The sequence below is a fragment of the Papaver somniferum genome, unplaced genomic scaffold (assembly GCF_003573695.1).
Source record: "Papaver somniferum cultivar HN1 unplaced genomic scaffold, ASM357369v1 unplaced-scaffold_99, whole genome shotgun sequence".
Classification (NCBI taxonomy): Eukaryota; Viridiplantae; Streptophyta; class Magnoliopsida; order Ranunculales; family Papaveraceae; genus Papaver; species Papaver somniferum.
Window position 1 is genome coordinate 1,427,171 of NW_020653081.1, and position 15,703 is coordinate 1,442,873.

A 15,703-nucleotide genomic window follows, 5' to 3' on the forward strand; every position below is an offset into this window, starting at 1 on the left:
GACCTTGAGAAGGTTATATATCTGAATATGATTTTTGAACTTAAACTTAAAAAGACTAAGTAATGCAGTCTGCAAACCGTGGCTATAAAATTTCATGAACCGATTCAAGTGAATCAAATCATCTTTGCTTTAATTGTGTCTTGCATAGTACATAAGATTTCCTTGCAATTGAACAACTCTCTAACTAGTTCATTTGAAGTCATTTGAACTAGTTATGGTGAATAAGAACATGGTTGATATGAAATGCTGATATGGATAACCTTTTGGTTAACTATTGTTGAACCAACAAGTGCATACGTTTGGGTACTGTTAACAAACCTAGAAACGTGCATTTTCAATTGTGTGCAACAAGCTAAGTTTTCGATCTAACGGTTGAGAAATATTATCTTGAATCTAAATCAGGTTTTCATCTAATGGTGAATATTGAATGCTTTGTTACTAAGATAACATTGATTGCAAACCCTGATTTGAAAGACTATATAAAGGAGACATCTAGTATTGTGCAAAACTAATCCCCACACCATACGTGTGATACTAGTTTGCGTTCTAGAGTCGATTCTCCTTTAAGATTTGGTTTTCTTCTTCTAAAACCATGTTAACGACTTAAAGACTTCATTGGGATTGTGAAGCCAGACCGATACTACTTTTATCGTAGTTGTGTGATCTGATCTTGCATCTTCTATCGTACGAGTACAATCAGATTGATATCTCCGATAGGCAAGATGTAAAAAGTAATCACAAATATCTTCGTCTCATTGTTTGCGATTCCACAACATCTTGTGTCGCTACCATACGATTAAGATTGTTGTGAGGTGATTGATAACTCTAGGCTGTTCTTCGGGAATATAAGACCAGATTATCAATTGGTTCCTGTTCACCTTGATTATTATCAAAAGACGGAACAAAACCTTTAGGGTTTATCTGTGGGATACAGATTGATCCTTTAATAGAATTGTCTGTGTGAGACAGATTTGTTTATTATCAAAGCTTGCGATTTTGGGTCGTAGCAACTCTTAGTTGTGGGTGAGATCAACTAAGGGAATCAAGTGCGTAGTATCCTGCTAGGATCAAAGGCGTAGGAGAATAACTGTACCTTGGATCAGTGGGAGATTGATTGGGGTTCAACTACAGTCCAGTCCGAAGTTAGCTTGGAGTAGGCTAGTGTCTGTAGCAGCTTAATACAGTGTGTATTCAATCTGGACTAGGTCTCGGGGTTTTTCTGCATTTGTAGTTTCCTCGTTAACAAAATTCTGGTGTCTGTGTTATTTATATTTCCGCATTATATTGTTTATCTTTATAATTGAAATAATACAAGTTCTGCGTCGTAGATCATCAATTAGAATATCCAAACTTTGGTTGTTGATTTAAATTGATTGATCCTTGGATATTGGTCTTTGGTACCATCCAAGTTATTCCATGTGTTTGATTAAAGACTCGCTAATTTCTATTAACTCGAGTAAATCAAAACAAGAGAGAGATATTAACTCCTTGAGATACTTTCACCTAGATTGAGTCTGACTGTCTAGTTGATTCTCTAGAAAGTATTTCTGAGTTAATCCATACAGATTGCTAAGAAAAATATTGGGTGTTAGACCCCCGCTTTTTCATGTTGTGATAAACAGGACGCAAATAAGCAAGATAATAAATCTTCCTTGATTTGTTCATTTTGTGGAAATGAAAATCATGTCCAAAATAAGTTCTGGAAGTTCAAGAGGAACAACAAAAGGATTTCCAAACTTCAAAATGACATACAAAGAATGAATATGGCTTTGGCTAATCAACCGGGTACTCCTGAAGACAAGAAGAAATCTGAAAGAACCAGATTTAGACGAGGTAAGAAGTCTTTTTATACAACAAACCTTGATAAGTCACTATATGATAAAAATATGTGAGCATTCGGCTCACTCCGTCACTATCTAATACTAGTGACATCTGCATCCTCATCTTTAACTTCAGAGAATGAGGATTGCATCAAGGTTGCTCAAGTTTTGTATAATTGTTAAAATCTTCTTATATTACGAAAATATCTTCTTTGTTAAAGTAGATAATGGATTTTGAACCGTAAAATACTTTTTCAAAGTTCTTCTAGGGTTTGGCTGTCCATTGGTCTATTTATATTCATTTGTGATCAAAATGCCCTTCACTTCTTTTATCTTTGAAAGATACAGTTTCATGGCTCCTGTAACTAGAGGTACCACAAAAAGGGATGAAGTTGAAGCAGTTAATGTGTATCTTTGTGAAGGAAGCAAATTCCCAAGGAAGAAGAAGGAGAGATCTACAAATGATGAAGAAGGTTCTTCCTCTAACTGCCTCTTGTCTGTTTGTCATTTTGAGCGGATCTCCCTACTGTGATACCATGTTAGATTTTGATATGTAGATCAAAATTGACATGGATATCATTGATTTGACAAACAATAAAACTAAATCAATGATAAAATAACAAAATAAATAAATTTACATTCCAAAATGGAATTTGAGACAAACGATATGACGTGGTTCGGTCATCTCGACCTACGTTCACGGAGAATCTATAAGGATGAATTAGATTGATCATCAGAACTTTTTAATATGAATTTACATTTATATTCATACTCTTATTTATAGAGTGACATAACTAAAACCTAGGAAGATAACACCAAAACTTGAATATGTTGACTAAGTAAATATTTAGGGAAATATAAAGATTACATTGACTATTTTGATCTTGTAATTATCTGATAATATCTTCTCTTCATGTACATTGCACGAACACCTCGGTGATCTTCTCTTCACGGTCACTTGGACTTCATACATATACGTGTTACAGGGCCTACGACCCATATATGTACGGTCCAACTAGATTCCTAGGTTTGTATTTAAAGGAAACTATTTAATGCTTCTACCTTAATCTCCTAATAAGATTATTCTTCTCCTTCCTCTTATCTTTCCATGTTTCATCTGTAATTCTCCTTAAACACGTTATCATGCACGAAGCTATACCGTAGAGCTAGATTGGATCGGTTGATTTTTTTTCGCTGGAATCAAATCAGCTAAGTTGAATCTACTTTCTCATATATATTTTTTTTATTGCCTTTTTTTCCCTATTTTTGATTTTGGCATATCCATTATAAGAAAATTGATTTGATCGTACCTTGTGATCAATCAATCCATCCGTCCTATACCATAATCAATCAATCAATCAAGTGATTGCATTTTATAATATATTTGTATTTGTAATGTTTGTGCTGTGGTTGATGTTCTCTGGGAAAAGAGGAGTTCGGAAAATCTCCTGTTCGGAAAGAGGAGAAAGGAAATCCGTGAAAGAAAGATACTTTGTTCAACTCGGTACGATCAGTCAACTCGAACCAGTCCAACCCGAAGACCCGAACCTGTCCAGTCCAAAGACCCGAACGCTCCTGTCCAACCCGAACCAGTCCAACCCAAACACCGGAACCAGTCATGTTCTCACTATCCTGCTCCGACCCTGTTATTCAGGTGTTGTGTCCTGTTCTGTTCCGACCTGGTTTTTGGGGTGTGCGCGACCAAAGCCGTTCTGGTTTTGTGTATATACAGCGGAAACCAAAATCTGAGGTATGTAACTAATGCGAGGTCTTTACATTGAATATTTGTTGGGATTATTTATCTGGTTTTTAGAACATGCGTAGTTCTATTTTTCCCTTAAGATAAGTTCATATCATATCAACGGTTCACTTAAATTATGACTGTTGATCTCGTTAATTAAGAATTTTTGGTCTTAATGTTATTTTGTTCTCTTGAAAATGATATTACTATAGTTGAGAAGTGTCTTTTGTTCAATTGGTTGTACAAACTCGATTCCAATGTATTCATTTGAAATTTAGAAGTACTTGAGCATTATTGCGTACTTGATATTTTCTCCCCAAATTTGAATGTTCTGTGGGATGTAATCCATTTGCTCGACGTCGGTATTTTCAAAAGATACGTTGCAAATAAAATTACATGTATTCAAATTTTTGTGGAAGAACTCACATAAGGTGATATGAGTCAGAAAATTTCCATTTCTCTACTTCATCCATGATACTAACGAACTAGTATATGTTGAAGTATAACAACAAGAGAACTATATTTAGTAATCTATTCAACCTAAAGTAAGTGGTTGACATGTGTAGTGAGATTCTCTTGGCCTGTTGAGATAAAGAAATTTCTCAAATTAAGCTAAATGTAGCAAAGTTGAAAATGGAAAGAACCCCAAAGTAATGAGGGTTAGACGCACAGACTCATATAAAGCATGTGAAAAGGGACATATATATCATGAGACAAAGATGTATTTTTTTCCCCAGCGGTAATGACACCAAAGTACAGGTATCAATTGAACATGATTTGAAGCTAATATGTAATTCTAGCTCTCACCAAAGAGTTGGGAATGAATCTTCTTACCGGTATTGGTACAAGCAATGTAATGCGGGTACCACAATAGCAACCAATTTCCATAGGAAGGTCATAATTTAAACATCAACTTTAATGACAAGAAGAACTTTGCCTGGCTAATTGACTATTTAATTGAACTAAATCCAATATCTGCGCTTATGGAATGATAAGTACACCATTCCCAAGAAACATAAATTCTCTAAAGAACTTGAGATATATCTGGATGAAAACGTAGCATATATTCACTCTAAAGTAATGGAGTTAAATCTCACTTTTATTTAACATCTCAAAACTCAATGTCTAGCAGATATTGGTTTCCCTCTCACCATCTTAAGGAATTTAAACTAGTTGTTGAACTATTTCCTTATAATATGACTATGAGGATTGGATCATCGAGCGCAACACTGCTCAAAAATTTGTTGCCAAGATGGAACAAAGACTAAAAGTCACATAAGCTCTGTATGTATTAAGGGGGAATCACACCTTGTTAAGTGCAAAGGGTGTTCATGCGTGAACTATTACCTACCTTTTTGGAAACTTACAGTGAGAATGGAGTTGATTGCATGCATAAATTATTTCTAATGAATGTAGAAGGAAGCATATTCTTAGAAAATTAATATGTCAATCTAGCGAATTGTAAATCACTGGAAATTGAATTACCGAATCCACATTAACCCCAACAATGAACTGATTGGGATGTTTGTAAAGACTTTGACATGACCATAAGACACATTGGTTGTGACACGATGTTCCGTTTTGAAAGTACTAACACGGGCATCACTTCATTTGAGTGTACAAGACAATGAACTAATAGAATGCGAAGTTACGACATCTATCACAATTAGTGATTTCTAAAGTTACTAGATTTGCAGTGCCTCTCCCCATTATGCTTTAGAGTAAGAAAGCACATCACTCATCTTACAAAGTCTTTATTTAGTAAAACATGATTGAGACCATCCTATTTTACTTAGATGCAAATGGTGAATAACCCATTCTTCAAAGAAATAAAGTGTTGTTAGTGAACATATACCCATGTAGAATGCAGACCATTCAAGTGATTTACGGATTTGGTAGATGATTCGACGCATTGAATCAGTTATTGCTCACAACGAATGATGCGTTTAATTTTTTGTAGAACTTCTAACACATATTACACAATGCAAAGTGCAAACGCTCACCACCCTTGTCACTTCTAGAGAATTTACATCAAAAGGACTTTATGAATATTGCATGTTTATAGGATCAATATAGAGCATCTTATACCCAATGGTCTCGCAGAGGCTACCATCAAAGGTTACAGATGGTGTCTAAGGAATAGGTTATACGTGCCAACCTACCTTTTTTTTGCTTTAGGGATATGCAATATTATATGCATCTTTACTTAATTCGTTTTATAACCCAATATTAGTCAACCTTTTCTGCGTACCAGTTGGTAACTGGATTTAAGCCTGAAATTCGTGTTCTTACGCATTTTTGGTTGCATTATACATGTGCCATTACGACTCAACATCATACTGTGATGGTTCTTCAAAACTGTTAAGTAGCTATGTTGGAAATGAGTACCGATCAATTATCCGCATTTTAAAACTTTTGGCTGGAGATCTCTTACCGCTAGATTTGCGGGTTATCACTTTAATGAGACAGTCTTCCCGTCGTTTGAGGGAGAGAAGAAAAAGTATTTTCTAAGGGAACGACATGAATTGTCGTGGTGTTACCACTGTGTCTTATATTGATTCTTGTACTCCACAAAATGTAAATGTGATGTGACAAAGAATAATCGATTTTCAGAATGTACGTTGATGTCGCTAAAGTGATGAGATCACACATACCAGCTGCAAGCCTACCTACAAGGTTACAAATCGTCAATAAAGGATATACACCATAGACTAAGGTGTTGCAACTACACTTGGTGGAAGTGTAGTTAAGGCCTTGGATACACAAAAGAAGATGAAGAGACCACCAGGTTCGATCAATACTCACCTAGAAAGGAAGTAGATGAGTAAGGCACAACCTAATTTGTATCATTAATGAAATCATCTCATTTGATTATCTCTGACTATGTCCATGAATCAATACTGGAGGACGCTCCGAAGTTTAATGATTCCAGAGAACAATGAAATCCTAAAGGATTATGAGAACACGTAAGAGTCAATGGAAAGATCGTGCGAGCATATTAATGATTATTTTTATATATATTTGCTCAAAAATAGAGCACGATGAGATCGAACCATGCTTCTTTTTTTCAATGTCAATAAAGAGCATATTTGGCCTACACAATCCAGGTAGAACTTGGTTCTTTGACAAATATACAGGTATTTGGTGTGGTAGTGCTAACCAACCAAGTGTAAAGCCTATGGGATATACATGATTATTTGTCATAGAGCACAGTGGGAAGAATGAACACTCAAAGTATCAAGACTCGCCTTGTGGCGCGAGGTTCTCACAAAGCCTTGGAATTTTCCTCTTGTAATGAACGTTATAGCATTTTGCTACTTAGTTAGCATGGTAATTTCAAAAGGACTTGAAATGCAACATATGTATGTGGTTATTACGTATCTCTGAAAGACTCAAGAGATAGAAGATATTTACAAAAGGTCCTGATAACCTTTTGTTACCCAAATCAAGTGACTTTATACCACAAAGTGCGTTTACAATTAGACCGGACGTTCACTTACAGAATGAAATAATCATGTGAATGTGGTATAACCGTCTAAGTGGGTATTTGATTTGGAGGGGATAGACATGTAAGGTATTCCTTGCGTATTCATAAGAAAGCTGATTTGGAATTGTAGCTACCTATGTCGATAATACACACATGATGGGTGCTCTTGATGAAATAAGAGATCCTACAAGCTACTCTAAATCCAAATTTGATATGAGAAATCTAGGGAAAGCTCGATCAAAAATTGAGCTTGTGGTATATTATTCTACCGGTTTGCAAAGGTCTAAAGTTGTCAGGCAATTTAACAATGACATGCATCCTACTAGTACTCCCATGGTTAGTCGAGGTTCCAATGTAAGTAAATGACAAATTCGTCTAAAGGAAGATGACAAAGATGTGTCGGGAGATGAATTTCCCTTATCTAAGTACAGTAGACACATTATTGTACTTAGCATAATATACTCGACCAAGTGTTACATCATCCGTGAACTTGTTAGCTAGATCTAGCTCAGCGCCAACGCAACGTCATTGGAATGGTATAGTGAACGTAATCATATACTTAAAAGTAACCATTGACATGAGTTTGTTTTATCCCTGCAAAGACATAAAAAAGAATGTTGAAGGAACTGCAATCCAAAGATTGTTGATTATAAAGGAACAATAATATCTTCTCCAACGAAAGTAATCAGTGGGAGATACAGTAGACTATTTTCTAAGTCATTACCGATATTCAGTTTCAAAAAGTACATGACTAAAGGAACTGTCTGGAACAACTTTGAAAGTAATCAGGGGGAGATGCCGATATCAGGGGGAGGATCCAAGGATATGATGTCGACATACTTTATTTCGAAATTGAAGTTGTATTGTACTCTTTTTCCCTTCAATCGAAAATAGTTTTTCCCACATGGTTTTGTTACTCAGCAAGGTTTTTAATGATACAACAACAAATACCGGGAAGTAATTTCCTATCTAAGGTTATTGTCTTTCCCACGAGCATTTTCTGCCGTAGGAGTTGTGAAGAAACTAGTCAATTTCAATGGAGCAAAGTGATCATCTGGAACGGATCACTTTTACTTGCATCTGTCACGTTGTACTATTTTCTCTTTGTCAAGGCTCTGTCCCACTGGGTTTTCCTTGTCAAGGTTTTAATGAGGCAACATATTCGAGTCCAATTATGTTTAAAGTTTTCTTAATATTGTACTCGTTTTCTTTAGTTCAGGTTTTGTCCCCCTGGGTTTTCCTGACTAAGTTTTAACGAGGCAATTCACTTAGACTCGTCGATCTTTGAAGATCGTATTGTATGTGATGAACTACATGTAAAGTACGAGACAACATGTGAATAGTTGTACCAAGGTTTTGTCCCACTAGATTTTTCCTTGTCAAAGTTTTAATGGGGCAATGGACTTCGGCACAAGTTATCAAGGAGAACGACATTTGAAAAACTATATGTGAAGCACTATGTATAAAGTTTTGTTATTGAACTGCACAAGGGGGGTGTTACAGGGCCTACGACCCATGGATGTGCGGTCCAACTAGATTCCTAGAGTTGTATATAAAGGAAACTATGTAATGCTTCTACCCTAATCTCCTAATAAGATTATTCTTCTCCTTCCTCTTATCTTTCCTTGTTTCATCTGTAATTCTCGCTAAACAATACGTGTAATATTCTAATAATGACTGGCCACATGGAGTGAACAGGTGAACAAGTGTTTGACTACTGGTGACAAGTAGTCCATTAATGGACTACTAATGGTAGTCCCTTCCAACTTGTCTTGTTTTTCTTAGCTTTACTTTTTGCAGAAATGGGTGCAGGTGTTTGACTACTGGTGAATGTAGCACCATCTACTTGATTTCTTGGCCTCTTTTCCTTAGGATTCTGACCAATATCACCACCTTCACATGTTGATCTGTTATGACCATTTGAACCACAAATGCCACAAGAATAAGTTGTGCTCTGTGTTTTAGGTTCATCCCATGCTCTTCTTCTCTTAACTCTAGGTCTTCCTGTTTTCCTGATCTTGAGAGCAGTCTGCAACTCTATCTTTTCATGTTCCTCCAACTAAAGAACAACAAAGTATCATATAAAAAGAGAACCCTAAAGTAAACAATGCAAATTAATTTCAAATATTGCACAAATAACTGGTTAAAATGCATCATTCAAATTTGTACCTCAGGCCAGTCATCTTTTCCAATAAATGGAGCAATAGCTAGTGCATATGTGGCCCTGTATGCAACAACAGTATAATACTTAGAGCAGTACCTACCAACACATAAGCACATAAATGGTTAGGTAAAGAAATAACTTAAATGTTAAAGTTTACAAACAATAAATATTAAAGTTAACTTACTTTGTCCAATAATCTGGTCTTAATGACTTCAAACAACGAACTGCATGCTGGCAAACAAAACCTCTTATTTTCCATTGAAGACAACTACATTGTTTTGTTTCTAAGTTAACAACAAAAACTTCTTTGCTACCTACATTTGTAACCTCATATAATTTTCCCAAAACAGATGGTAGAACATCAAATGCACCAACTTTAACATCTTCCCAATCAATTTCATTGCTTTTGGAACCAATTTTTTAGGATTCCATGTTGCACTCTCTGTTCTTCTCTTGTGAAAAAAACCCCATAACCAACTGATTGTAAAGGTCTAATAGTTTACAGATTGGTTTGTCCCTAAGATTTTTTTCCATGGAATTTAAGGACTCACTAAAGTTATTGTTTAGGTGTTCACATTTACTAGTGTCATCAAAGAAACCCTAGACCAAGACTCAACACCAACATCTTCTAGGTACTTCACAACCAAGGGATTTTCCTTCCTTATCTCTTCCATGTATTTCTACATATAAGATACAAATATAAGATACATAACAAAAGAACATACAATATAACATGATATATAAGTAACATATTTACCTGGAAGTGCTTGATTTTGTAACATTTTGCTGCATTCCATAGTGAGGTATACAGTTTTTGTCCCGTGTAGTGTTTCTTGAAATTCGAATATAAGTGCCTGAAATCAGAAACAAGAATTAAGTCAGATCTCACACCAAAATATTTCAGTTCAAAGTAGTTATAATGTATAAGAAATGTAAACAAACCTCCAACAATATCTGTGATGTGCTTCTGGGAACACAGCTTGAACACCTTCAAGTATTCCTTTCTGCCTGTCTGAAATGAAGGTCAGAGGCATTGGATGTGCATTAAGTTTATCTCTCAAGTCAGTGAGAAACATTGTACAATTCTCAATTGTCTCAGAGTTGTAAACCCCTATTCCTAATGTTACCAATCCATTTTGACCATCTAACCCTGTTGCAGCCATCAACACACCACCACATTTACCATTCAGATGGCAAACATCAAGCCCAACAACTAATCTACACCCTCCCTGCCATCCTTTTATAGCTTCAGCAAAACTGATGGTCACTGAATCAAACCTCATGTCAGTATATCAATATGAGAAGTTTGCAACTGAACCAGGGTTGGTATGAGTCGCCATCTTACAAAACTGTGGAATATCTTTGAAACTGTCTTCATAACTCCCATGTAGTTTTTCTAATACTAAATTCCTAGCCTTCCATGCAGTTTGGTAAGAAATTTTAATGAGGTGAGACTTTCCGAAATCATTACAAATTTGTGTAGGTTTTGGTATTACTTTCATTGAGCTATTCTTCATCTTATCCATTACAATGTCATCTACAAATAAAGGGTCTGCAGTTCTATTTCGACTATCCTTACTTCCATTACACTTGTGCTTCAACTTCATCTGCCTAACCTTAAATGTAAACTGTTTTGGTAGTTTAGAAGCAAAAACAAACCATTTACATACAACAATTCCTCTATGGTTGAACCTATTGGCACACCAAACCCTAAGTCTTTACCTTATACTCACATTCATTCAATACATAGAAATGCTTAAGATGATTTTTGTATGATAACTTATCAGGAAATGTTGTACCTACAACCATCGGTAAATGATCCACTGGTTCAACTTCATCTCCATCATCAAAAAACTCACAAGTTTCATCATCACCATTATCTACATCTGGATTATCTTCTCTCCGTTTTTTGTACCACTCAGGGTCTTTATCATCATCACCTAAACAATAACAAAAAAAACAGTGTGTTATTAATACTACAAATACAACAAAACAAATACATTAAAAATGTACCAACAATAATAGTATTTGAAAGTACCTTGGTCATTAATTTGTGTACCATTATGACTTGAATCATCACTATCTGCAGCATTGAAGTGTTAGTACAACAATAATTATTGGGGTACAAAAGTACAAAACCAGAAAATAAAGGTACAAATATTAATACCTTCATCTGTGTCGGTATCATCTTCGTCATCTTCAGTGTCTTCATCAGTAATATAAGCAGCTGCAGCTTTTGGGTCATCTACAGGATGACACTCATCTACTTCAAGGTTCTCAAGTTGAAATACAAAATCATCATTTTCTTTACATTTGTTAATCCAATATTCTGGATCGAACATATCATCTTCTCCTACTGGTGGTTCCACATCTTCCACAAATGGTTCATCATCAACTACAACTGGTTTACTACTTGAGCCTCCTCATGAATTGTCACCAACAACACTTAGCTGAGCACTTTGTGAACATTCCATCCCAAACAACTTCTTAGCAGTATGAACAACAACACTTTTGTTTTTCTCAGCATCTGCAAATCTTGGGCTTCTTCTCACTGCAGGTGACATTGATACAACTGTTTTCTTTGGTGTGCTCATCACTGGCTGCTTATTATCCATACCCTATTGCATATCAATCCTAATAACCAACTCTATACAACTTTCGCCATTTACTTTAACTTTCTCCCAAAACCAGAAAAAGGAATGACCATTCTTTAATTTCCAAGGATTTCCATTCTCTGACACCCATAATAAGCTAACCATATCTGTATCTTCAAGACACAACCTTCGGTGAACCATTTGCTCAAATACCTTTAGACTGACTTTGTCTATATCTATATGTTTCAACACAAATTCAGTTTTACTCTCAATACAGTAGCAGCTAATGTCTCTAAACTTCACTTTCCCCTTATCAATGTTGCCACTGAAACATACAACACACAAGGTCAGTTCTCAACGCACATATTAAAACATACCATCATGGTGCAACAAAAACTCACATTACAAGCAAAATCTCACCATAAAAATTTCATTTCATCTCATAACTAAGCAAGAACATCATCTATGTCAACTCAGTTCTAACTATTAACAACCACAACTCACTTAAACTTCATAATTCATATACAACTACTAAATTAGCTTACCTGCAACTATCACAGTTCATCACCAATTCAATTCACAACACCAAAAATCTCACTATACAAATTTCATTTCATCTCATAACTAAACAATCACATCATCTATGTCAACTCAGTTCTAATTATTAACAACCACAATTCACTTAAACTTCATAATTCGTATACAACTGCTAAATTAGCTTACCTGCCTACAATTCAGTTCTCACTATACATCCACCCACCATCCCAAACCAACAACACCACTAAACTGCAACCGTTCATAAACTTCCTACAATTCTTATCACCCCCACAGGCTTCTCTTGAGAGTCTCATTCATCCAGATCTCTAATACATGTATCCTACAAGCATACAACATTAATCACCCAAACTTTAACATCCACTGAATTACCCATTTCACCAAAGCAATTCTAGTTAAACCTAATTTGTGTCAACCCATCTTCTATTATCCTCAAACATCATCTTTTTCATCTTCAATTTCATCTTCTCAGTTTACATCAAAACCCTAGCTTCTCAGATTACATCAAAACCACTTCAGATTATCAATTGAATGGATACCCTTATTTCAATCAACTAAACCCGACTCCAATTTTTTCCTTAATCATCACCTAAATCTAATTTTTAATTCAACTCAGGAAACCCTAATTCTACTTCTCCCTGACCCTTTCGGTTGAATTCTAAATCAACTACTCAAACACTACCACCAACACCGACTGTTCCATGAACTTTCCCTTCATATCTCGATCTCAGAATCCTCACAGAATCGCCAGAGGCGAAGAAAAGAGAAGAAAATAAGAGAAGAAGATAGAAGAAAAAGAACAGAAAAGAGGTCGATAAAATACAATAATACATTAAAAAATAAAGGGAATCATGGACAAAAAGGTTTTTATGGGGATTAATTTTTATGTAATGTCTTTTTATGGGTACTAATATTTATTTATTTTGAATACCCTAACTTTTGAGATTCGATTCTTCATGGACAACAGAGAAAAAACATAAATAATCATGGAAAAGGTGATATTCTTATCATATCAAAGCACTTTATAAAAGAAAAAGCATTGAAAACACTTTAGCATAGCATGCAAGTACAGATCTAAACAAAAAACAAATTTAGAGTTTCTAAAATGTTACCTAGACATGACCTTCTGTTTTGCCTCCATCGAGAAGATGAGTTTTGGTGAGTCTTTAATAAACAAAATCAAAAACTAAAAGGAAACAACTGATTTCTATTGATTGAAGATTGAAAAGCTTTTGCAGAGTCAATTTCAGTAAAAGAGAGATTTTTCTCTCTATCTCTTTAGGTTTAAGATAAGGATCGTTTGGTAACTTTGCAACATTTTTTTGACCGGGTAAAACGGTTTTGACTAACTAGTGTGAGGCCTTCTCGTTTTTATCACTTTGGGGTACTTTTGAAAACTTGTAAATAACGGGGGCATGAAAAAAATGACCCCAAAAAGCCGGGGGTACTTTACAAAATTTGAGCCAGTTACCTACAAATATCAGATGTTTGAGTTTGCATTAGCCTTATACATAATGCGATGGATTGGTTAATAAATTTGATGTTCCAATATACCAAGGGCAAGACACTCTCTTCTCTTATCCAATTTAATGGAAAATGCTAAATATGAATTCATTCAAGTGTAATATAACATAACCATACATAAATCAAATACAATCGAAAAGCAGCCCCTCTGAAAAGAAAATAGATCAAATTTTGCCTCCGTACAAAAAATAAGCAGCAAGCAGAACAAAGTATTCTGCAGAATATTTATGCTTCCCCCAAAAAAACAATTTGCAGAATCCAAATTTAAGCATTACACAACACAACCCTTATAAGCCCCAAAATGAAACAAGAAACAACGACAAAGAAAAGTGTAACGAAATCTCTTGCGGACCATTTAGATACGGCTTTCGCTTCAACTCGGAGACTCTTTGCTCTTCTTAATGCATCAACTTCTTTCAACAAATCGAATTCAATCCCTTTGAATTTCAGTTCTTGGACACATTTTGATAAAAGCTTTGAATCTTCTTTCTCTCTATCTAAAAGCTTCCCAATATGAGTTTCAACATCAGTTTTGTATCGAATAGCCCAGATTATCACTAATGAAGATAGGAGAGAACATACAGATGGTATCCAAGATCTATGACATGATATGGTACCAGTACTAGTATTTGATGTGAAGAGAAGAAGGAGGGAAGTTGAATGAAATAGAAAAAAGAAACAGTAGAGTTGTGTTATCTCTTTCCTGACTGTATCAATTTGAGTTTCTTTGAGAGAGATACGACCTAGGATTAGTTCTTCTTCTTTGAACCATTGTTTTAGGAGGAGTTTGTGAGTTGGACTCTCAGCGATTTGATTCAGTGGGTGGTTAACAGATTTGCTTTCTTGATCTGCCATCATTTTTCTTCTCTTGGATAACTGGAATTCTATTTTTTCTCTGATCACAGTTGCAGAGTTAGAGAAAGAGATTTCAGTGAGTGAGAGAGTGGAGACTATTGGAGAAGATAAAGCAGAGGAAATTTGATTTTTAGAGATGAAAATTCCAGATCTTAAACGCAACGGATCTATTTCAAATTTGCTAACGGTCAGATCGGCAAATTCTAGAATTGCGATATGTTTCTAGATTGACCGTCAAATTCCCCGAAATTACCAAAGAACCAATACCGTTTAATCTAGGATCTACCAATGCTATACAGCCTATACTACACTACATCTTTTTACACTGAGCTCATTTCTGCTCCGTATAATCTAGGATCTAGGAATGCTATACAGCCTAGCAACTGGATCCATATAGACAAACAGTGGTTCTTCATGAACGGAGGTTTTGAACAACGTCAAAACTACGGCACACATAAAGTGTGGGCTCCGCCAGCTGGAGAAATATAGGGGGTCCCATTTATAATTTTAATGTGAGGGTGCGGTTTTTATGGAGTCTAAAAACACGGTCTGTTAAGACTTTTTGATAAACAAATGGGGGAGCTACACCGGTGACGGTCAGTTGGCTTATACGCGGTCAATAAAACCTTGTTGGCTTGATTAGGATGCCGACTATGACTACAAGGTATAAAATTTCACTAAACTGTGATCTATGCCTTTCACTTCAGGCTAATGCTTTTCTACCACTATATTAAAACCGTTAAGTATTTTTCTGTTCGATTTAATTTTTATCGATCGGTAGAAAAAACATTAATTTAAAGGTTCCCTTAACCCTAAGTGCGAAGTTCTCCAAAGGGATAAGGCCCAGTTTAATGTCGTCGCGTATATTTTATGTATAAAAACGTTTTTCTACGCCTGATCCCCGGACGAAGGGCATATGTGGGAACACAAAATTTGTATTTTTTTCTTTTGTTGTTGAAGGAG

General features: G+C 35.5%; 1 protein-coding gene across 1 annotated transcript; it reads right to left on the minus strand.

The window, feature by feature from the left end:
* Positions 1–14,027: 14,027 nt before the first annotated feature.
* Positions 14,028–14,825, minus strand: LOC113346243. The gene has a single exon (XM_026589801.1). The coding sequence runs from the start codon at positions 14,741–14,743 to the stop codon at positions 14,150–14,152; it is 594 nt and encodes a 197-aa protein (XP_026445586.1). The 5' UTR covers positions 14,744–14,825; the 3' UTR covers positions 14,028–14,149.
* Positions 14,826–15,703: the final 878 nt, after the last annotated feature.